Source organism: Lepidochelys kempii, chromosome 3 (genome assembly GCF_965140265.1).
Source record: "Lepidochelys kempii isolate rLepKem1 chromosome 3, rLepKem1.hap2, whole genome shotgun sequence".
In the NCBI taxonomy this organism is placed as follows: Eukaryota; Metazoa; Chordata; order Testudines; family Cheloniidae; genus Lepidochelys; species Lepidochelys kempii.
In genome coordinates, this window is record NC_133258.1 from 188,251,438 (window position 1) to 188,277,040 (window position 25,603).

The window sequence follows — 25,603 nt, forward strand, 5'->3', positions numbered from 1 at the left end:
GATCGAGGGACGTGATCATTCCCCTCTATTCGACATTGGTGAGGCCTCATCTGGAGTACTGTGTCCAGTTTTGGGCCCCATACTACAAGAAGGATGTGGAAAAATTGGAAAGAGTCCAGCAGAGGGCAACAAAAATGATTAGGGGACTGGAACACATAACTTATGAGGAGAGGCTGAGGGAACTGGGGATGTTTAGTCTACGGAGGAGAAGAATGAGGGGGGATTTGATAGCTGCTTTCAACTACCTGAAAGGGGGTTCCAAAGAGGATGGCTCTAGACTGTTCTCAATGGTAGCAGATGACAGAACGAGGAGTAATGGTCTCAAGTTGCAGTGGGGGAGGTTTAGATTGGATATTAGGAAAAACTTCTTCACTATCAGGGTGGTGAAACACTGGAATGCGTTACCTAGGGAGGTGGTAGAATCTCCTTCCTTAGAGGTTTTTAAGGTCAGGCTTGACAAAGCCCTGGCTGGGATGATTTAACTGGGAATTGGTCCTGCTTTGAGCAGGGGGTTGGACTGGATGACCTCCTGAGGTCCCTTCCAACCCTGATATTCTATGATTCTATGATCGGGTTATTTAGGGCAGTGGTTTTCAAAGCCGGTCTGCTGTGTGTTCAGGGAAAGCCCCTGGCGGGCCGGACTGGTTTGCTTACCTGCCACGTCTGCAGGTTTGGCCGATCTCGGCTCCCACTGGCCACGGTTCGCCACTCCAGGCCAATGGGGACTTTGGGAAGTGGCGCGGGCCAAGGTACCTGTTGGCCGCCCTTCCCGCAGCCCCCATTGGCCTGGAGCGGCAAACCACGGCCAGTGGGAGCTGTGATCGGCCGAACCTGTGGACATGACAGGTAAACAAACTGGTCCGGCCCGCCAGGGGCTTTCCCTGAACAAGCAGCTGACTGGCTTTGAGAACCACCGTTTTAGGGCATTGCTTGTAACTGTTTCTTTGGTCACAGGCTTACAGCAGTGTTGCAAAATATGTAGTCTTGGCCAGCCTATGCCAGATAGCGTTGCCAGGCATCCGGTTTTTGACCTGAATGCCCGGTGAAAAAGGGACCCTGGCAGCTACAGTGGGAACCACCGACCAGGCCGTTAAAAATCCTGCGAGCAGCGCAGCAGGGGCCCGGGGCTAAGGCAGGCTCCCTGCCTGCCCTGGCTCTGTACGGCTCCAGAAGTGGCTGCCACCTAGGCCCCTAGGCGCATGGGTGGCCAGGGAGGCTCCACACGCTGCCCCTGCCCCCAGTGCCAGATCCACAGCTCCCATTGTCCGGGAACTGTGACCAGTGGGAGCTTTGGGGGCAGCTCTTGTGGGTGCGAGGGCAGCGTGTGGAGTCTTCCTGGCTGCCCATGCACCTAGGGATCTTAGGGACCTGGCAGCCACTTTCTGGGAGCTGTGGTAAGTGCTGCCAGAGCCCTGCACCTCAACCCCCCCCCAGCCCCTTGCCCCAGCCTTGAGCCCCCTCCTGCACCTCAAGCCCCCTCCTGCACCCTAAGCCCCTCATCCTTGGCCCCACCCCAGAGCCCACACCCCCAGCCGGAGCCCACACCCTGCCCCCACACCCAACCCCCCTGCCCCAACCTGGAGCCCTGAACTGCATCCTGAACCCCTCATTTCTGGCCCCACCCAGAGCCCACACCCCATCCCAGAGCCTGTACCCTCCCGCACTCCAACCCAGTAGCGTAAAAGGGAGGGAGCGGGGGGAGCAGCCGCTCCCCCTCTGAGCACAAGTGGCGACTTTTTAATGTATAGGCGCCTTTTTAATTTTTACTCACCTGGTGGCGCTCCGGGTCTTTGGTGGCGGGGGCCTTCATGCGCTCTGGCTCCTCGGCAGCACTTCGGCGGCACAGGCCTTCACGTGCTCCGGGTCCTCAGCGGCATTTCAGCAGTGGGAGCCTTCAGTGCTGCTGAGGACCCGGAGCGCCGCCCGGTGAGTACAAGCGGGTGGCACCTTTTTTGATGTCCGCTGCCCCTGTTCGCTCCACCTAGCTATGCCGCTGCTCCAACCCCCTGCTCCAGCCCAGTGAAAATGAGTAAGGGTGGGGGAGAGCGAGCGACGGAGGGAGGGAGGGTGGAGTGAGCGGGGTCAGGGTATAGGAGAAGGGGTGGGGTAGGGACAGGGCCTCAGGGACGGGAAGGGGTGGGGCAGAGGTGTTCTGTTTTTTGCAATCAGAAAGTTGGCAACCCTAATGCCAGATTTTAATGAAACTGAAGGCAAAAGGAGAGCTATAAGAAAGAAGGTGCAGAAGGAAAAGGATACATGTTCGTGCATGACACAAAATCTCCCATCCCAGGTGGTATTCAGGATTTAGCTGAAGCCAGTGGAGGTGATATTGTTATCTGGATCCCACTCTTTGGCCTGGTTTGGTCAGGATATCTCTTGGGATTGGGACGGTAAAGGCCCAGGGGTGTAAGGGTCAATCTTAGGGGCATCCTAGAGGGCGGTGAGGGTAGCAGCTATGATGGTAAAACTCTCCCCTTTCCTGTTCTCTTGTCCGCAGTGTGGATAAAAATGATGATGTTAATAAAAATAAAAATATTAGCATTTTTAGGGCTGTCGATTAATCGTAGTTAACTCACATGATTGCCATTTTAATTGCACTATTAAACAATAGAATACCAATTGAAATTTATTAAATATTTTTGGATGTTTTTCTACATTTTCAAATATATTAATTTCAATTACAACACAGTATACAAAGTAGACAATGCTCGCTTTATATTATTATTTTGGATTACAAATATTTGCACTGTAAAAATGGCAAACAAAAGAAATAGTATTTTTCAATTCACCTCATACAAGTACTGTAGTGCAATCTCTTTATTGTGAAAGTGCAACTTACAAAAGTAGATTTTTTTGTTACATAACTGCACTCAAAAACAAAACAATGTAAAACCTTAGAGCCTACAAGTCCACTCAGTCTTACTTCTTGTTCAGCCAATCACTGAGACAAACAAGTTTGTTTACATTTACAGGGGATAATGCTGCCCAATTCTTGTTTACAATATCACCTGAAAGTGAGAACAGACATTTGCATGGCACTGTTGTAGCTGGCATTGCAAGGTCTTTACATGCCAGATATGCTAAACATTTGTGTGCCTCTTCATAATTCGCCACCATTCCAGAGGACAAGCTTTCATGCTGATGACGCTTGTTAAAAAAAATGTGTTAATTAAATTTGTGATTAAACTTCTTGGGGGAGAATAGTATGTCTCCTGCTTTGTTTTACCTGCTGTAATGCCTCGCCAGAAAGGGTAAAACATCCTGCAAAATAAATGACTCAAAATCAACCCTTAAAGACATGTGGGGAGATAATGTTTGTGTTTTTGTGTATTTACGTATGCATGGGTAGTGGTCAACGATGTAATCAACTGTCCCTGTCTATGCTGTATTCTGATAATTCAGAGATCAAAAGAACATCCTAGTATTTAAATGAAGTGTAAACACTGGATATCTCTGTATTCATCTCTCTTTGAAATGTATAGCAAATCATAGGTGAATGGTGGAGGAACAGGTGATTGTCTTATGTTAATTCATATAGTTAAGTACTGATGATGGACCCACTTCAAAGATGCCCTGATTACCTATTGTTCCCCAAGGGATTCCAGCTTGTCAAAGAAGACCTGAAATTTTATAAAAGATCCTTGGTTCCTGATCCTTTTTATCTGAGATCTGCTTAAGCTTCATCAGGGGAACTTTGAGTCTCAAGATGAGATCCCAGTTAAGCTGGTACACCAGGGATATGATATTGGACATTGGACTATAACCTATGAACTAAATTTTAAGGGAACTCTTTGCAACTACAAAGCTTACCATCTCTGCTATGTAACTGAACCTCAAGAATTGAACTCATGTCTGCATGTTTATTGATCTTTTAACCATACTCTCTTTTCTTTTTAAATAAATTTTAGTTTAGTTAATAAGAATTGGCTTTATGCATGTATTTGGGTAAGATCTGGAATCAATTTTGAAGCACTCTGAGAAGAGAAAAGTGATCAGAAACAGTCAATGTGGATTCACCAAGGGCAAGTCATGCCTGAGTAACCTAATTGCCTTCTATGATGAGATAACTGGCTCTGTGGATGGGGGGAAAACAGTAGACATGTTATTCCTTGACATTAGCAAAGCTTTTGTTACGGTCTCCCACAGTGTTCTTGCCAGCAAGTTAAAGAAGCATTGGCTGGATGAATGGAGTATAAGGTGGATAGAATGCTGGCTAGATCATTGGGCTCAATGGGTAGTGATCAATGGCTCTATGTCTAGTTGGCAGCCGGTGTTAAGCAGAGTGCACCAAGGGTCGGTCCTGGGGCTGGTATTGTTCAATATCTTCATTAATGATGTGGAGGATGGTGTGGATTGCACCCTCAGCAAGTCTGCAGTTGACACTAAACTGGGAGGAGTGGTAGATAGTCTGGAGGGTAGGGATAGGATACAGAGGGACCTAAACAATTAGAGGATTTGACCAAAAGAAATCTGATGAGGTTGAACAAGGACAAGTGCAGAGTCCTGCACTTAGGACGGAAGGATCCCATGCACTGCCACAGACTAGGGACCGAATGGGTAAATAGCAGTTCTGCAGAAAAGGACCTAGGGGTTACAGTGGATGAGAAGCTGGATATGAGTCAACAGTGTGCCCTTGTTGCCAAGAAGGCTAACAGCATCTTGGGCTGTATAAGTAGGAGCACTGCCAGCAGATCAAGGGACGTGATCATTCCCCTCTATTCAGCATTGGTGAGGCCTCATCAGGAGTACTGTGTCCAGTTTTGGGCCCCATACTACAGGAAGGATGTGGAAAAATTGGAAAGAGTCCAGAGGAGCACATGAGGAGAGGCTGAGGGAACTGGGCTTATTTAGTCTGAAGAAGAGAAGAATGAGGGGATTTGGTAGCTGCTTTCAACTACCTGAAATGGGGTTCCAAAGAAGATGGATCTAGGCTGTTCTCAGTAGTAGCTGATGACAGAACAAGGAGTAATGGTCTCACGTTGCAGTGGGGGAGGTTTAGGTTGGATATTAGGAAAACCTTTTTCACTAGGAGGGTGGTGAAGCACTGGAATGGGTTACCTAGGAAGGTGGTGGAATCTCCTTCCTTAGAGGTTTTTAAGGTCAGGCTTGACAAAGCCCTGGCTGGGATAATTTAGTTGAGGATTGGTCCTGCTCTGAGCACGGGGTTGGAATAGATGACCTCTTGAGGTCTCTTCCAACCCTGATATTCTATGATTCTATGAATATTCATTAACCTGGGAGGTAATGTGTCCGATCCTTTGGATTTGTAAAACCTTTTATTTTATATGATGAAATAAGATTTTCAGAAATTTTTAATCATATTTGACTTCGGTACCTAAATGGAGGCCTGAGGCTGGGTTACTTCAAGGGAACTGTGTTGTTGGTTTCTGGGCACCAGTGAGGTTATAAAGAAGCTGTTTTATGCTTCTTGGTAAATCTAAGTATTAAAAATATCTACCAGCTGTGGGGATTATTTGCTCCATTCTTTAGAGTTCACCGTAATTGAGTGACCTCAGCTGGCCCGTACTGGGACTCTGGTCACACCTGCATTCCGCTATATATTTCATGTTATAGCAGTCTCGGATGGTGACCCAGCACATGTTTTTGTTTTAGGAACACTTTCACTGCAGATTTGACAAAACGCAAAGAAGGTAGCAATGTGAGATTTTTAAAGATAGCTACAGCTCTTGACCCAAGAAGTGCCTTCCAAAATCTGAGAGGGATGAGGTGTAGAGCATGCTTTCAGAAGTCTTAAAAGAACAACATTCCAATGCAGAAGCTACAGAACCCAAAGCAACAAAAAAGAAAATCAGCCTTCTGCTCGTGGCTTCTGACTGACTCAGATGATGAAAATGAACATGTGTTGGTCTGCACTGCTTTGGATGGTTATCGAGCAGAACCCGTTATCAGCATGGACACATGTCCTCTCGAATGGTGGTTAAAGCATGAAGGGAATATGAACCTTTAGTGCATCTGGCACATAAATATCTTGCGACGCCGGCTCCAACAGTGCCATGCAAATGTCTGTTCTCATTTTCAGGTGATATTGTAAACAAGAAGTGGGCAGCATTATCTCCTGAAAATGTAACCAACCTTGTTTGTCTGAGTGATTGGCTGAACAAGAAGTAGGACTGAGTGGACTTGTAGGCTCTAAAGTTTTACATTGTTTTATTTTTGAATGCAGTTATTTTTTGTACATAATTCTACATTTGTAAGTTCAATTTTCATGATAAAGAGATTGCTGTTCTTGTATGAGGTGAATTGAAAAATACTATTTCTTTTGATTTTACAGTGCAAATATTTGTATTAAAAATATAAAGTGAGCACTGTACATTTTGTATTCTGTGTTGTAAGTGAAATCAATATGTTTGAAAATGTAGAAAACATCCAATACTATTTAAATAAATGGTATCTTATTATTGTTTAGCAGTGCAATTAATCATGATTAGTTTTTTTAATAGCTTGACAGCCCTACAATTTTTTAATTTAAATAATATTTTTATTTAAGTTAAATACATTTTTTGTTTTTAAATGTAAAACTTTAAATTTGAAATAATAAAATATGTTAAGGCCTAAATTTACTGTAATCTATTCAAATCACTTAAATAAAATATAATAATATTAAGCAGTATATGTTTGCTGCCAAAGTTTTAAAAGAAATTCACATCACTGAACTGGTGGAAATCACCGGTACCAGAGTTTGTTAAAGTGACAGCAGTAGCCTCTTTTTTAGATGCAGAAATATTATTTCTTCAGTTCAGTTTATTCAAGAAGTTCAGTTCAATGATTGGTTCATTCAAAGTTAGGAAGACAATTGGGATTTGAAAAAGCTGGCCTTTTCCAATCTAAGAATAAAAACTAGAGGATGATATCTACTAGCTGTAAAGTTTTGAAGGACACAGTGACCAGAAACGATCAATTCAATTCACTAACTAGGGATAATACTTCCTTTGTTTAATAAATCATTTTAAAATGCCAAATGTGTTTTGATAATTTTTTTCTTATATATCCAGTACATTAAGGTAGGTTTATTAATTTTTTAAAAAAATACTGCTTTTGTGCATTTCTAATTGAATTCCAATTTTCATCCAAATCCAGCTTGACAGAAATCACAAATAAAAAATTTAATCATCTAGGAAATAAGAAATTCATCATTTACCATTTTCTAACATCATAAAAATGTAAAAAATATTTATCTGAATAGAACTATGTTAAGCTATATAATTTCTTAATTAAATATGTATAGATATACTGGGTAGTAAAGAGAGGTACCCAATTTAGTTTAAAGGTTATATTTAGTTGAAAATTAACATGTGTTAATGGTCTAATAAGTATTAACTTTTCTTTAGGAAAATAACTAAAAAAGTACAGATGCAAAATGGGGAGTAAAATCAATTATTTAAATCAGGGTTTCCTGCTTTCTGATTTAAATCATGATTAAAATTGGTGATTTTAAATTGCTTTGATTTAAATCAATCTACGCTGGTAGTCAGACAGCTTGCAGCTAGTTTCCCCCCAAGACTTTTATTTTAAACAGCCAAAAATAGAGCGAGGGGATAGGTTATATTCTTGTTATTTTGTCCACCATTTTTCTGACACATGAATATTGGTTTATTAATTTCTGGTCCCACCCTTCTCTTGTTTACCAGGCATGACCTTAACACAGTCCTTGAATTATGTCAGTAGGTCTTTTTGTTTTGACTCATTTAGTCTTTCTAGCTCCCTTTTGTACAACATTTTTTTGTGAGTTATAGTGACTTTTTATGAACTTTCACTCACTTCTTATAGTTAAGCTTACAACTACAGTAAATTTGTAGTCCCAGTTATTACAATAAGCTCCACTGAGAGGAAGCCAAACATGAGAAGCCCAAAAGAGCCCTTGGTGTATCCAAACCCCAGTGTAGGAGAGGCTAGCCCAAGGAGCCCTGAGGGGATATCTGAATATATTTAACATCTGCACAATCTACTGTGAGTGGTGTCATGTGTGGATGGAGATTAGAAGTGTCCCACTATCCTTTTTTCCCCAATCTGGTAGAAGTGAGTCTTAAGAAGGATAGGGTAGTGGTTTTACAGATCTTTCCTGGGAATCTTGCACACTCATAAAGCAAGTGAGAAAGTGCAGAGGTGTTTGATGGAGATGTGGGCTGGTGGATTATGAAGTCTGAGGGGTGAAATAGTATATCAGATAGGTAGGGTGGGGCTAAATAGTGAAGGGTCTTAAAGTTCAAGTCAAGGAACTTGCATTTGCTGTGTTTGAAGAATAGGAGCCAGTGGAGGCACGCATGGATGAAGGTGGTGTGTTCAAAACCAATGCAACATGAAGATGATCTTACCAGCAGCATTCTGAATGGACTTAGTGAGATAAGGGCTGGATCTTAGGGGTATTATATATGAAGAGGCAGCAGCAAATGTTGGACGTGGTTTGAATCTGTGCACCTAGAGTGAGGGCAGAGTCAAAGCTGACACAAGGTTATGGACTTGAATGACTGGGAGGATGGTGATTTGTCCACAGTGATGAAGGAAGGTGCGAAAGGGAAGCACTTGTGGGGGAAAGGTCAAGCACTCTGTATTGGCCATGCTAAGTTTGGGCTGATGATGGGATATCCTCCTGGAGATGTCAGAATGACAGGCCAAGTTGTGGTATTGGAGAGGAGGCTGTTGTAGAGTGGAGAGGTAGATTTGTGAATCATCAGTGTAGAGATGGTAGCCAAAGCCATGCAATCCAATAAGATTGCTTAGCAATGAGGTGAAGGGGGCTGAGGATAGAGCCTAGAAGAACTCCTAAGGGTATGTCTACACTACGAAATTAGGTCGAATTTATAGAAGTCGGTTTTTTTGAAATCGGTTTTATATATTCGAGTGTGTGTGTCCCCACAGAAAATGCTCTAAGTGCATTAAGTGCATTAACTCGGCGGAGCGCTTCCACAGTACCGAGGCAAGCGTCGACTTCCGGAGCGTTGCACTGTGGGTAGCTATCCCACAGTTCCCGCAGTCTCCGCTGCCCATTGGAATTCTGGGTTGATATCCCAATGCCTGATGGGGCTAAAACATTGTCGCGGGTGGTTCTGGGTACATATCGTCAGGCCCCCGTTCCCACCCTCCCTCCCCCCGTGAAAGCAAGGGCAGACAATAATTTTGCGCCTTTTTTCCTGAGTTACCTGTGCAGACGCCATACCACGGCAAGCATGGAGCCAGCTCAGGTAACCGTCACCCTATGTCTCCTGGGTGCTGGCAGACGCGGTACAGCTTTGCTGCACAGTAGCAGCAACCCATTGCCTTCTGGCAGCAGACGGTGCAATACGATTGGTAGTCGTCCTCGTCGTGTCCGAGGTGCTCCTGGCCACGTCGGCTGGGAGCGCCTGGGCAGACATGGGCGCAGGGACTAAATTTGGAGTGACTTGACCAGGTCATTCTCTTTAGTCCTGCAGTCCTATTGAACCGTCTTATGGTGAGCGGGCAGGCGATACGGACTGCTAGCAGTCGTACTGTACCATCTTCTGCCAGGCAGGCAAGAGATGAGGATTGCTAGCAGTCGTATTGTACCATCTTATGCCAGGCAGGCAAGAGATGAAGATGGCTAGCAGTCGTACTGTACCATCTTCTGCCAAGCAGCCATGAGATGTGGATGGCATGCAGTCCTTCTGCACCGTGTGCTGCCAGCCAAAGATGTAAAGGATAGATGGAGTGGGTCAGAACAAGAAATAGACCAGATTTGTTTTGTACTCATTTTCCTCCTCCCCTGTCTAGATCACACTGCAGTCAGTCACAGAGAAGGCGCAGCGAGGTTAATCTAGCCATGTATCAATCAGAGGCCAGGCTAACCTCCTTGTTCCAATAACAACGATAACTTTGGTGCACCATTTCTTATTGGAACCCTCCGTGCAGTCCTGCCTGAAATACTCCTTGATGTACAGGCACACCCTTTGTTGATTTTACCTCCCTGAAGCCAACCCTGTAAGCCGTGTCGTCAGTCGCCCCTCCCTCCGTCAGAGCAACGGCAGACAATCGTTCCGCGCCTTTTTTCTGTGCGGACGCCATACCAAGGCAAGCATGGAGGCCGCTGAGCTCATTTTGGCAATTAGGAGCACATCAACCACCACACACATTATCCAGCAGTATATGCAGCACCAGAACATGGCAACGCGATACCGGGCGAGGAGGCGACGTCAGCGCGGTCCCGTGAGTGATCAGGACATGGACACAGATTTCTCTGAAAGCATGGGCCCTGCCAATGCATGCATCATGGTGCTAATGGGGCAGGTTCATGCTGTGGAACGCCGATTCTGGGCTCGGGAAACAAGCACAGACTGGTGGGACCGCATAGTGTTGCAGGTCTGGGACGATTCCCAGTGGCTGCGAAACTTTCGCATGCGTAAGGGCACTTTCATGGAACTTTGTGACTTGCTTTCCCCTGCCCTGAAGCACATGAATACCAGGATGAGAGCAGCCCTCACAGTTGAGAAGCGAGTGGCAATAGCCCTGTGGAAGCTTGCAACGCCAGACAGCTACCGGTCAGTTGGGAATCAATTTGGAGTGGGCAAATCTACTGTGGGGGCTGCTGTTATGCAAGTAGCTCACGCAATCAAAGATCTGCTGATATCAAGGGTAGTGACCCTGGGAAATGTGCAGGTCATAGTGGATGGCTTTGCTGCAATGGGATTCCCTAACTGTGGTGGGGCTATAGACGGAACCCATATCCCTATCTTGGCACCGGAGCACCAAGCCGCCGAGTACATAAACCGGAAGGGGTACTTTTCGATAGTGCTGCAAGCTCTGGTGGATCACAAGGGACGTTTCACCAACATCAACGTGGGATGGCCGGGAAAGGTGCATGACGCTCGCATCTTCAGGAACTCTGGTCTGTTTCAAAAGCTGCAGGAAGGGACTTTCTTCCCAGACCAGAAAATAACTGTTGGGGATGTTGAAATGCCTATATGTATCCTTGGGGACCCAGCCTACCCCTTAATGCCATGGCTCATGAAGCCGTACACAGGCAGCCTGGACAGTGGTCAGGAGCTGTTCAACTACAGGCTGAGCAAGTGCAGAATGGTGGTAGAATGTGCATTTGGACGTTTAAAGGCGCGCTGGCGCAGTTTACTGACTCGCTTAGACCTCAGCGAAACCAATATTCCCACTGTTATTACTGCTTGCTGTGTGCTCCACAATATCTGTGAGAGTAAGGGGGAGACGTTTATGGCGGGGTGGGAGGCTGAGGCAAATCGCCTAGCTGCTGGTTACGCGCAGCCAGACACCAGGGCGGTTAGAAGAGCACAGGAGGGCGCGGTACGCATCAGAGAAGCTTTGAAAACCAGTTTCATGACTGGCCAGGCTACAGTGTGAAAGTTCTGTTTGTTTCTCCTTGATGAAACCCCCCGCCCCTTGGTTCACTCTACTTCCCTGTAAGCTAACCACCCTCCCCTCCTCCCTTTAATCACCGCTTGCAGAGGCAATAAAGTCATTGCTGCTTCACAGTCATGCATTCGTTATTCATTCATCACACAAATAGGGAGATGACTACCAAGGTATCCCAGGAGGGGTGGTGGAGGAGGGAAGGAAAATGCCACACAGCACTTTAAGCACAGCACTTTAAAAGTTTACAACTTTAAAATTTATTGAATGACAGCCTTCTTTTTTTTTGGGCAATCCTCTGTGGTGGAGTGGCTGGTTGGCCGGAGGCCCCCCCACCGCGTTCTTGGGCGTCTGGGTGTGGAGGCTATGGAACTTGGGGAGGAGGGCGGTTGGTTACAGAGGGGCAGCAGTGGCAGTCTGTGCTCCAGCTGCCTTTGCTGCAGCTCAACCATACACTGGAGCATTCTGGTTTGGTCCTGCAGCAGCCTCAGCATTGAATCCTGCCTCCTCTCATCACGCTGCCGCCACATTTGAGCTTCAGCCCTGTCTTCAGCCCGCCACTTACTCTCTTCAGCCCGCCACTTACTCTCTTCAGCCCTCCACCTCTCCTCCCGGTCATTTTGTGCTTTCCTGCACTCTGACATTATTTGCCTCCACGCATTCGTCTGTGCTCTGTCAGTGTGGGAGGACAGCATTAGCTCGGAGAACATTTCATCGCGAGTGCGTTTTTTTTTCTTTCTAAGCTTCACTAGCCTCTGGGAAGGAGAAGATCCTGTGATCATTGAAACACATGCAGCTGGTGGAGAAAAAAAAAGGGACAGCGGTATTTAAAAAGACACATTTTATAAAACAGTTGCTACACTCTTTCAGGGTAAACCTTGCTGTTAACATTACATACATAGCACATGTGCTTTCGTTACAAGGTCGCATTTTGCCTCCTCCCACCGCGTGACTACCCCCTCAACCTTCCCCCCTCCCTGTGGCTAACAGCAGCGAACATTTCTGTTCAGCCACAGGCAAACAGCCCAGCAGGAATGGGCTATACTGAGTGTCCCTGAAGAAAAGCACCCTATTTCAACCAGGTGACCATGAATTATATCTCACTCTCCTGAGGATAACACAGAGAGATAAAGAACGGATTTTGGTTGAATGCCAGCAAACATACACTGCAATGCTTTGTTCTACAGTGATTCCCGAGTATGTGTTACTGGCCTGGAGTGATAAAGTGTCCTACCATGAAGGACGAAATAAGGCTGCCCTCCCCAGAAACCTTTTGCAAAGGCTTTAGGACTACATCTAGGAGAACCGCAAATGCCAGGGCAAAGTAATCCTTTCACATGCTTGCTTTTAAACCATGTATAGCATTTTAAAAGGTACACTCACCAGAGGTCCCTTCTCCGCCTGCTGGGTCCAGGAGGCAGCCTTGGGTGGGTTCGGGGGGTACTGGCTCCAGGTCTAGGGTGAGAAACAGTTCCTGGCTGTCGGGAAAACCGGTTTCTCCGCTTGCTTGCTGTGAGCTATCTACAACCTCCTCCTCATCATCATCTTCTTCGTCCCCAAAACCTGCTTCCGTATTGCCTCCATCTCCATTGAAGGAGTCAAACAACACGGCTGGGGTAGTGGTGGCTGAACCCCCTAAAATGGCATGCAGCTCATCATAGAAGCGGCATGTTTGGGGCTCTGACCCAGAGCGGCTGTTCGCCTCTCTGGTTTTCTGGTAGGCTTGCCTCAGCTCCTTCAGTTTCACGCGGCACTGCTTTGGGTCCCTGTTATGGCCTCTGTCCTTCATGCCCTCGGAGATTTTCACAAAGGTTTTGGCATTTCGAAAACTGGAACGGAGTTCTGATAGCACGGATTCCTCTCCCCAAACAGCGATCAGATCCCGTACCTCCCGTTCGGTCCATGCTGGAGCTCTTTTGCGATTCTGGGACTCCATCATGGTCACCTGTGCTGATGAGCTCTGCATGGTCACCTGCAGCTTGCCACGCTGGCCAAACAGGAAATGAGATTCAAAAGTTTGCGGTTCTTTTCCTGTCTACCTGGCCAGTGCATCTGAGTTGAGAGTGCTGTCCAGAGCGGTCAGAATGGAGCACTCTGGGATAGCTCCCGGAGGCCAATACCATCGAATTGTGTCCACAGTACCCCAAATTCGAGCTGGGAACGTCGATTTAAGCGCTAATCCACTTGTCAGGGGTGGAGTAAGGAAATCGATTTTAAGAGCCCTTTAAGTCGAAATAAAGGGCTTCACTGTGTGGACGGGTGCAGGTTTAAATCGATTTAACGTTGCTAAATTCGACCTAAAGTCCTAGTGTAGACCTGGGCTAAGAAAGGAGGAAGAGCATGGAAGCAGTGATCACAGAGGTAGGAGGAGAGTATGCTGTAAAACTCTAAACTGCAGAATACAGTATGTGCTACCTACCCTTTTTTGGCCATATTTTGTTATATAATGTAAAAGTGTTGTTTCTGGACATGCAGATTTAAAGAGTGGGCAATGTGATCTCTACCTCAAGGTATTATATTTATCGATAGTGCTGTACCCTCTTGTTCCACGTGTTAAAATGTCCATTTGTATACAAAGTATAATAGTGGAAGTGAACTTAAGTCTTTTTATGCTGTTTTCTTTATCAAGGATTGTCATGGCTGATTCCCCACTCTGGCACTTCTAGTGCAGAAGGTAGGGGCCTGCAAAAATTCTAAAAATTAATAGTGACTTGTATTAAACAAGACTTACAAGGTTACAGCTTCTCTGTAACCTTGGATGGGTAGATGCTGCCACCATCTAAGTGTGGAACTTTGAGAACCCAGGAAGGCGCACTTGGGAATTTCTTCCTGTGAGGTACCCTCAAGCCCTTTCACTCCCCCTCTGTGGAAGAGCCAACAAAGAAAAAAAAGAAAAGAAATCAGCTGTTTTCACCAGCTAATTAAACAACATGTGCACAAACCTCTTAAGACACAAAAATCCAATTCTGTTCTTTAAAAAGGTAAATTTTATTAATTAAAAAAAAAAGAAAGAAAATACATCTGGGAACTTAGACATTTGCTAGATTTAAAAAAAAACAAAACAACTACAAGGATTAAGCATCAAGAATAGCTTTCTTGACATCCAGTTTAAAGGTTGCAAGCAAAACAAAAAGCATCTGGGGTTAGCACAGAGGAATCCACAAGCCATAATGAAATAAAAGGAATAAACCTAATTGCGTCTTCCTAGACATTTTCTGAGCTACTTACATAGCTGGGGGTTTTAAATGAGTAGTTTCTAGGTATGATCCTGATGATTTTTTTCATACGTGGCCCAAGCTCTTACAGCATAGCTCTGTCCTGTCCGCCTCTCCCCAGAGAACAACAACAAACAGACAAAAGAGGAGTCTTGTTTCAATTTTAAAAAGTTCTAGCCTTCCCATTGGCTCTTTTTGTCAGGTGCCCACTCACTTCCTTTTACCTATGCATAGCAGTGAGACTTTTTAACCCTTTACGGGAAGAGCAATTAGAGAACAGCTACTAAGAGGGATTTTATAGCTACTGGCTGGCTAGGTATCCATAAAAGGGAGCTACCTTCCCCCCTCTCCCCCTTCATTTATCACAAGGATATATGAAATATGTATCAAAGAGTATACTCTTTAGTGCTTTGCAGTTGGATTCATGTGCTTTTTCAGGCATAGATCTGTAGAGTTTGCTATATAAAACTAGGTCCAATGATCTGTAGTGCTCTTGTGGTTTATGCCCTGGGCTGGAGCTCAGAAGTTCAGAGTTCAGTTCTGGCTCCACCAGAGACTTACTGTGTGACCTTGAACAAATCATTTAACCTGTCTTGTTTCAGTTCCCCTTTTATAAAATAGTATTTCCTTTCCCTTGGCTTGCATTTAGACTGGCAGTTTTTTAGAACAGAGATTACCTCTTACTGTGTGTATTTGCAGAGTTTAGTACAATGGAGCTCCTGTCTTGGTAGGGGCCTATAGGCAATACTGTAATACAAGTGAATAATAGTAATAATTAATAATGTGTACCTTAATGTGACAATACACCTTTTTGTTATGTGTTTTTCACTTTTATGGGTGTCCTTTTTTCCAGTTGGGGAGATAATTTTACAAATCCAAGACTATGGTAATCTCACTATCCATGTTTAAGGCCAGGTCAGGAATGTTACAAGTATATCACAATCACATAACTATTCTATATATTTATGAAATAAATAATTATACTCTTATCACTGCTGCTGATTATTAGGATTATCTCAAGGTGCATGTCTGGATTATAGAATTGTTATATAATGTTAAGGCAACAGATCCTAAATGCAGCACATAAATTTTGGCCAAAAACTTATTCTTCTTTTATTTCCAAAATGCACTATATAAAATATTATATATTTGCTAATATTTCTTAGATTTTAAAGATCTTTTGGGAAGGGGCGACATAGTCACGTTTGTAGAGAGCCTACTAGCAAAGAGATCTTGATCCTGACTGTAGCTATAAGTCTTTCAGTAATATAAATATTTAATGGTAATGCTAATTACCCTTTTCAGGATGATAATACCTTTAATGTTCCCTCTTGGATAAGTGGCACCCCTTTTGAGTTTTTCTCACCACTTCGAAGGATATCCACACCTACCTGTAACTGGAAATGTCTCTGAAGTATAAAGAGCTTTGTAGATAGGAGAAATATCAGAAAGCTTAAATTACAGAGCCATGTACTGCAACCTGTCCCCACACAAATTTGAGATACATGTCGTGCAGCTGAAGGTAACACTGTTGCCCCAAAGTTGGGAGGGCTATTAGGGTACATCTATACTGCAGTTAGACACTCATGGGTGGCGTATGCCAGCTGACTCTGACTCACGGGGCTCAGGCTAAGGGGCTGCTTAATTGCAGTGTAGACATTTGACCTCAGGGTGCAGCTCGAGCTCTGGGACCCTCCCTTTTGCAAGGTCCTAGAGCCTGAGCTCCAGCTCAAGTCCAAACATCTACCCTGCAATTAAACAGCCCCTTTCCCCGAGCCCCATAAGCCTGAGTCTGCTGGCACGGGCAAGCTGCATTTTCCAGTTGCAGTGTAGACATACCCTTACAGAGAAATAAAATCCACAGATTACATACCACTAATACCACTGCCTTAAAGAAACAGGAAAATAATCTACAAAGAATAGTCTATGCAACACCAACTCCTTATTTCAATGCAGTATATTGGAGACACTGTTACCAAAAACTGTGAAATGAAGTAAGGACTGGAATATTTTTCTGATTTCCTATATTGACACCTTTTTTTTCTGTGAAAAACTCAAATGCCTGCTCCTGTAATTTTCATCGGATAGCACTGTAGTAAGACAACTGACTATCCAAAGGCTTCACTACACTGCATCAGAATATTGAACCACAAGCAAACAGACTCTTAAGCTGACCTGTGGAACCTCGATAGAGTATTGAGTACATGCTACCGATTTTAAAATGGTTGTGATTATGTATTGACAGCAACACTATCAAATAAATAAATTATACATATTTTTTAAATTTCTGTAATTACATGTTTACCCGATAGGCCAGGAAAGCTCTGTCCCAAGGAGCTGTTGCAAACTGAGTAAATAATACATGTTTTAAAGTCCATAATTACATATTTAAACGATAGACTATCGAGGAAATAATGCACATTTTAAAAAGTCCATAATTACATATTTACATGATAGTCTGTAAATTCTGTAATTACTTATTTACACAATAGACCATAACAGCTGTTACAGTCTATTATAGATAGATAAATCTCATAGAACTATATTATGGATTTTTTTAAATTTAAGAAAAATAAGTAAATTTAAATAGAAAATTATATTGTCAGTCTTAAATATTTACCATAAACCTGCAAAACATAAAATAAATAATAATAATAAAGGTTAAAGTCTACGGTGACACTGGATTATTCACGTTCTTATCCTGTCAATTATGTATAGCTTGTACTGTGGGTGGGGAAGTTTGGACTGGATTATTCACTAATTTCAGAAGTCCTTGATTCATATTGCTCAAATCAAGCATGCAACATTATTTTAACATACCTTTTGTTTTATTAATGTCACATGGACAGTCAGCTTGATTAAGCATTAAGTATCCTAAATGTTCTTGTGGCCCAGTCATGCTCCTATTAAAGTCAATGGAAAACCCATCAATACCAGTCAGGAAAGCATTCCTCTAAAGGATAGAATTTAAGCATATACTTAAGACCTGTTGAAGCTAATGGGACTTAAGCATATTATTAAAAATAAGCACATATTTAAGTATTCTTCTGAACACTAATGAACTCAAGAATATGATTAAATGCTTTCCTGAATCAGGACTGCTATCTTCAATGAGGGCAGGATTAGCACTTTAGTCAAATATGGCTTATACATGGACTGTGTGTTCTTTATTCTTCATTCTGTGACTCTCCCTGGAGAAAAGCTTATGATAAAGTATATATGAAATATTACTGCTTCTTTGAAGAGTTTCGTGGATTGTGAATTCATCTAATGTGTTCCATAGTTCAGCTGCTGAATTTATTCCTCGTGTTAAAGACTGGATCAATACCCCTAAATGAGACTTCTGTCCATAATTACTACTAAATAGCAAGGCTAAATCAAGTAAGTGCGAATCTGACATTTAACTATGCTAGACTTTATACATTTAGTAACAAAACAGAGTATGAGGGAAACCTTTGATCTTCTTTGTTAGATAGTCTCATTAAGATATTTGAGTTAAGAGAAGTGAAACAGTTGAGAGCTCAGTTTGTATTCAGACATATTTTCACTTTAATGAAATATATTGATACATTGAAAAGAGAGTGCAGTCTCAGGGTGTTTATTGATAACACCTGAAATATATATCTGTACCTTCAAGGCAGGGTTGCCTGGTCCTGTACTTGACTAAAAATATCAGATAGGGACTGAAGGAGGGAAGAGCACAAGCTTTAGCAAAGAGAGATCTCTTCACACAGTATTCAGAAATATAGAAAGAGCTTCCATCGACAGGTGATAAACAGAAACTGGCTGGGGTCAACGAAGTCCACTTCTGCTATTCCTGCTAGGTGTCTTCACCACCTTTGCTTTTGGCACCGTTGCACACTCTTGGACAATAGGGCAAAAGGCCTGGAACTTCAAAAACATTGAATATCAACATGAATCCATTTTAAAAGGCTGAAATACTGGTATTACAGATGACTAAACACTCTGGGCCTGATTCTCTACCACCTTGCCTCTTGTGTAGCTATCTACAGCTGTGCAATGTGGGTGTACAACACTTCAATTCTGATTTGGTAGCATTTTACACATATTTTTCACATCTGCAAATGATGACATGGGGAGCAAGTCAGTGGAGAACCAGGTCTACAATCGGCAGCATGTGATAATATAGGAGGCAAATTTAAGTGTATCCAGAGCTTGATGTCTTTTGCAATCTCCATGATAAATATTTTTAGTCCAGAAATAGAAAAAGCAGAAAGGGAAGACAAACATACATGTTGATGAAAAGTCCACTGGTGCCTAGTACAATGGAAAAATATTAAAAACAACTTCATCTTTATACAAATATTACCCCTGTAAAGTTGGTGGAGTCAGTGTCTGTGGTTTGTCAGTCCCTTAAGTGATGAATTCTTGAGTTAAAGTTGCCCTGTGGTCTGGTTTAATATATACACACTTGCTCTTTTTGAAATGTTTCTAAGCTTTGCACTTGATTTGGCATTCTTGACTTGTTTGCCATCTATTCCATTTAGGACCTGAGCCTGTGAGGTGCTGAGCATCTCTTTCGAGATCATGAGAGCCCTCAATTTCCATGGACAACTCTCAGCACCTCACAGGATTGGGTCCTTACAGTTGTTCTATTCTTGCATCCGTCTTTATCTGTAGAATGCCCAGCTTCCCCAGGCAGGCATGTTACTTACCAAAAACTGTCATCTACTGCTAACTACAGATTTTATGTGCATGTATTCAGTGCAGTTTTCTAATGTGATTTACACTGTCATTCTGACCTGAGGCTTAAGTCATGCAGGAGTAGAGTACTTGTGCAACAAAAGCTATCTTGAGGGATGGCTTTTCTGTTACACACTTATTGGGCAAAATCCAAATAATGTAAAATCCCCACTGGGGGGCAGTGCAAGGAATATTGCATGGACAAAGCAATCAAGGATTGGTATTTTATGTTTGCCAATAAGCCATATTTTCAAATAGTTAAATTTTGTGCAATTTCTGTAGCAAATTCAACTTGTTAATTACCAATGAGTAATTCTATCAGCAACATTTGCAGAAGTTCAAATCCCAGAAGGGTTGAGTCAGCTCTTCCTCCTCAGGTAGATAAATTTAGTACCAGACAATTTACTGTGTGTGGGCATTTTGGAAGAGCTTTAAAAATGAGTTTTTTTCTGCTTTCCAGGGACAGTAGAGGTCCTTTGGCACTTTTCACAAGAGAAGGGGTTTGCTCTGCGGTCCTTTGGGAAAATTTCCTTTTCTCTGATATGATATGAAGCTTGATGTGTATTGGTTGTCTATAGCCTTCTGTCATAGCTCAGGGCAACTGCACCTCAGTAGTCAAGTAAGGCCACTCTTAGGCTTCCAGCTCCCCAGCTGTTGCCTCTCCTTGGTGGAGATTTACGTCTCTCTCCGTTTAGGCTGGGATATTTCCAGGCTGCATAGTCCCCTGCCTACACTGTGTTCTCCCTGGCATAGACAGGCATCCCAAGCAGAACCTGCTTGCTTTCTCTTTAGAGATGGGTAACGGGTGTAATTGCTACAGTTATAAGGTACCACACAGTACTTCCTATACAAGCCTACTTTATTCTTAAAGAAAAAACATTGCAGAGAAAATGTATTAAAAGCAATAAATCTACATGCATGCTAATAAACTTACTAAACATCACCCTAATGTGGGGTCTGTCAGAGGCAGTACTCCCCTCGCCCCTGCCCCAAGGGGACTCCTTGAGGTTACAAGTTCATCGCAGCTTCAGCTCAGAACAAGCACGCAGTCTTCTATCCCAGGCATGGCTACATTTAAGTGTATGCAGGGCTGTTTCTGATAGATGCTGAGCACCTGCATGTCCTGTTATCTTCAGTAGGAGTTTGAAGTACTCTCAGTATCTCTGAGGGACAGGCCCATATTTTGTAAAAGACTTGGGGATTGAAATGTGCTGTGTGTAAAATATTATTATTATTACTGTTTTGTGTTGGTCCTGATTTATGACTGAAAAGCAAATGGTTGCATCACTTGGTAGCTGTAGCGTCAAACGTACTTTTTGTCAAAAATAATTATTTATTTTATATTCAATTGTTAGTTTTCTTTTATTGCTTTTTTATTGTAATGGAACTTCAGGACTGAGACAGATTTCCTCCCAGCAGTGTTAACTATAGTAAGAAGTAGCATTGTGGAATGTAATCTATTGCCTCTTATAGTAATAAATATTTTGGAGACAAAACATAGTGGAAAACATATATATATAACGCCTCTACCCTGGCTATGAGGATAAAGAGGTGAAGCTAGAGCTTATTATTAGTAGGGATACATCAGCAACTAAATGATTCCTTACAAGTAAAGAATACCTCTCCTGCCCCACATAATTCTTCTATTAATTACATGCCTTTCTCATACAAATTAGGGTAGACTGATATTCTTCTGCCTTCGACATGATCGTATATAGCTGAGGTGGAACACCTTCATTTAGGCAAGAAATTAACCATCCTTTACATATCTTTCCACTTCATACTTTTCACTTGTATATTTCATTTAAAAGTCCTGTGAGTGTTTTACAAACTTTAATTAGGTAGTGCACAACCTTCTGAGTATACAACCACAACACCATCACAATGGGTCAAAGTTCACCAGTTTTACAGATGGATATGCTGAGACACAAAGAAACTAAGTGACTTCCCGAAGGTGACACAGTGGGTAGGTTACATAGCCAGCGCAGAATCTGGGAGTCTTGGCTCTCTGTCCTGTGCTCAGATCAACCAAAAATGGTCCAGCTTGGTAAAGCTAGCTACTTTTCTCCTTTCTTAAACGTATAGCAGTTGATTTGATGGATTTCAGAGCTAATGAAAGTATGGAACTTTTAGTGTAGTATTGACTAGAGTCAGACGCAGTGTTGAGAAGTGTTCTGCAAGCAGCCCCTCACAGCTATGCTAATGGACTTCAAATCTGACCTGAAAAACCTCTTCAATGAAGGTTTGGGCCTCTCTAGTTCAAAAACAAAAAGGGGAATTGGGTTGTGGTTAACAGGTTCAGCTGCTTTTCTATTGCATTAGGTTTTTAAAAGTATCGGAAAAAGTCCAGAGGAGGAGTAATGTGAAAGCTAACATGAGGAACACCAGGGCTATCATATCAGGGAAAGTGACTGTAGCTAAGCATTTTTCTTGTGAGCAGAGCAGGATACCTATGAAGTACACACCTGTCAAGTAACAGAGAAGGTTATCCAGTCAACTAAAGGTTATGTATGTTTAAGCAAGAAAGCTCAGAATAAGAAAGAAAGCATAAAGATTTTTAGATACAACATGTTGTAATTGTATGCAATGGACATTTTCCTTTCTTTCAAAGCTATCAGATTTCTAGTGCTTTGGATCTAAAGAAATGAAATGTAATAATTCAATGAAAGTATAATGCTGAAATTGGTCTCTTCTGGTATTATTGTGGGATAGTAATGCAGGTAAATCCCACGTGACTAAATGGCTCAGGGGGTGATTTGAAATGTAGAGAATTTTGGAAGATCAAATCTTTAGAAAACAGAAATTCTGATTTTGGGGCAATTGCAAAATTTTGGATAATCTTTATTTTGTGTATTCAGTTTTTATGTAATTGGTATTTACATGTAAAAGGGCAAGTGTCTCAGTTTTAATTCTTTAAAAAGCCTGGTTAAAATGATTTAGAGTCAAATTTTCTTCTTGGTGAGTAGTATGTGAGTAATTGGTCACTAATGTGAGTAGGGCTTTTCAGTTTGGTCCTTAATTTATTTTTAGTGCAATGAGTTTATTGGAGATGGGTAGGAAAATGGACAATTTAGTGTAATAATATCCCTGACTAACAGGGTCACATTTTCAAAGGCTGCTTCTGAACTCGAGCCCACAGTTTTTGCAGATGTAACCATTTGCACATTAAAACATACATTTTATCTCGAACATTGATGTCTGTCAGATTTGCATGGTCAAAAGCAAGGGGTTTTGCATGAAAATGGTTGTACAAACCTGCAGGCACAGGTTTGGTAGCTGACTGAAGACTGACTGAAAATTTGGCACAGTTACATTCTGTGACATCACTACATTTTGTGATTGCATTTGCATTCAGTGAATGGGGTTAACATTATAGCTTCTGTGATACCTCCTGTAATTCTTCTGAATGCCATTATAATAACTCCTCTATCATCTGTACCTTTTAATGATTCATAAATTCCTTGATTCCTATGAACAGACTCATGGAAAATTATAATAATGCTATAATCAGGACACCAAGCTAGGGTATAGCAGAAACTTCCACTGCCTGACTACCTTTAGCCTTCCTTCATTGCTTAGCTAAATTGTTCAAAATGAGGTTTTCACTACAATTTGAGAAAAGGAACTCCTGAGTTCAACACCAATGCCAGTAAAGGAGACCATGCTGAAAATTAAAAAGCAAAATAGACAATAATGTAACAGATTTCAAATAAAGTACATGCAAGAGCATTCACTGTATAACAGATATATTGTTAGCCAAACTATAATTTCTCTTTTTCCTCTTCTAGTCATTTGATCATTCTAGCTAGTACAGTAATTTCCTCCCACCCATCCCCTACACAGCACATACATTGCACATGCATACGTTACCACAATGACACTTTGCAAGTACTTTTTGTGCAGTAGTTAAATAGCTTCATTTGAAACACAGAGGGTCTTGTGTGAATCAGATCATGTGGCAAATGTTGGGTTTTTCAGCACTCCTTTTTGCCCTACACTTACCAAGGCTAAATCAGTCCCATATAACTGAAGTCAGTGAGACATCACAGGCATGACAGAAATCACTGATGCTGAAATTTAAGGGGGGGCTCTGTAATTTTTTACTATTTTTCTAAGTAATCTAAGCTTTTGAGGAACTAGATCACTCAGGAAATTGGTAACTGGCTATGAAGTCTCTCACCTCAGCATTATATGTTTAAATCCATCGCTCAGGAAATTGGTAACGGGATATGAAGTCTCTCACCTCAGTTTAAATCCATCCCAGGCTGGTAGCAAGTAAAAGCTGTTACCATCTGACAGATGTTGGATGCCCCATGTGAGATGAATTAATGGTATCCATTACAGGTGCCAACATCACAAAAATCACTATTATTCATGGTACCTTGGTAGCACTCTCAGCGCAGATGTCAGTGATTGGGTGGACATGAGGAATTGACTCACCTCTGACCTGTAAAAGTGGCCCCTTCAGGACAGAGTTAAAGAACATTATTTTGAAGGGAAGTTTGCACTACCATTTCTCCTGGTGAATCTGTCCTTAGATAAGAAGAGAGCTATGAACATTGCACATTTCATAGGCTCTGAAGGCATTGAAAAAAGTGAAGTTTTTAAGGTGTGGTTTTCAAGAGCACTCAACATTGGTCTAACTGTGCCAAATAAAGTCAGTGGAGTTTTACCATCAATTTCAGTAGGAACAGCTAGGCCAACTGAGCGCTTTTGAAAGTAACACTTTAGTTTGTTCCATTGTGCACATATAACTCTTGCTCTTTTAAACCAGTTTATGGAAAACATCTTTAGCCAAGCAACAGCAGGTGCACAGGTATGAATTCCATCCTCCATTCATCCAAGGCATTAGTTTTATCAAAGTGTGTTTGAGAGTACGGTTTTTAAATAGCATTGGACTACCCCTCAACTTAAGATGGTGGGAGTTTTGACTAAGAAGTGTATGGCCTGTTACTATATAAAAAAGGCAGTATGAAAAGCAAAATTCAGATGTAATCCACAATGTGCAACCTGTTCACTGATGTGAGAGAAAACCTCTTCTAATGACACCTCAATCTGGGACAGTTCCTCAGATTTGTCACCTAAAAAGAATGGCTCAGGTTTGGGAATCTCCCTCGCATCCTCAGCCGATAAGACTGATGCAAATAATTCATTTAGTTTCTCCGCAAGGGCCTTATTGTCCTTGCGTGCTCCTTTTTCACCTCAATCATCTAGTGACCCCACTGGTTGTTTAACAGGCTTCCTGCTTCTGATGTACTTAAGAACGTTTTTGATATTAGTTTTTGAGTCTTTGACTAGCTGTTCTTCAAATTCTTTTTTGCCCTTCCTAATTATATTTTTACACTTCACTTGCCAGAATTTATGCTCCTTTCTATTTTCCTCACTAGGGTTTAACTTCCACTTTTTAAAGGATGCCTTTTTGCCTCTCACTGCTTCTTTTACTTTGTTGTTTAGCCACGATGACACTTTTTTTGTTCCCTTATTATGTTTCTTAATTTAAGTTGAGCCTGTATTATGGTGTTTTTTAAAAGTTTCCATGCAGCTTGCAGGGATTTCATTTTTTCATTTGTACCTTTTAATTTCTGTTAAATTAATTTCCTCATTTTTGTGTAGTTCTCCTTTCTGAAATTAAATGCTACCATGTTGGGCTGCTGTGGTGTTTCCCCAGCCACAGGGATGTTAAATTTAATTATATTATAATCACTATTACCAAGGAGTCCAACTGTAATCACCTCTTGGACCAGATCCTGTGCTCCACTTAGGACTAAATCAAGAATTGCCTCTCCTCTTGTGGGTGCCAGGATTAGCTGCTCCAAGAAGCAGTCATTTAAGGTGTCAAGAAACTTTATCTCTGCATCCTGTCCTGAGGTGACAGTTCAGTAAAAACCTCTATCTGATGTGCAATGGCAGTCAAAAGAAGGTCTGATCTGGCTTCCATTGAAATCAATGTCTAAACTCCCTCTGATTTCGATGGGAGATAATCAACCTCTTATTATGATGGGATGGAGAATATTACTGAAAATATTATGCTGCTATATAAATCAATGGTTCTTGCTCAGTTCAGGTCACCTTAAAAATATAGTAGAAAAAGATGGTTCAGAGATGGGCAACAAATATTTTAGAAATCGAAAAACTTTCACATGAAGAAGTATTGAAAAGAAAGTGACTTACTAGTTTAGAGAGGAGCCAAAGAAGAGTGGACATGATAGCAGTATACAAAATGTTAACTCATATAGAGAAGGTAAATTGGGTGGCCTTATAACAGTAGAAACAGGGTGACAATAAATAAAATTTGTAATGCAATAGATTTAATGGTGATAAAAGAAAATTCTTTG

At 42.2% G+C, this 25,603-nt stretch overlaps 1 protein-coding gene and 1 pseudogene across 1 annotated transcript; one reads left to right on the forward strand and one right to left on the reverse strand.

The window, feature by feature from the left end:
* Positions 1–25,603, forward strand: part of LOC140909617 (uncharacterized) — a 113,129-nt pseudogene that overhangs the window by 8,511 nt on the left and 79,015 nt on the right.
* LOC140908338 (uncharacterized) lies at positions 11,175–13,460 on the reverse strand. Its single transcript, XM_073335308.1, has 3 exons — positions 13,238–13,460; positions 12,733–13,141; positions 11,175–12,145 (listed from the first exon to the last, which is right to left on the reverse strand). The coding sequence occupies exons 1-3, from the start codon at positions 13,313–13,315 to the stop codon at positions 11,610–11,612; spliced, it is 1,023 nt and encodes a 340-aa protein (XP_073191409.1). The 5' UTR covers positions 13,316–13,460; the 3' UTR covers positions 11,175–11,609.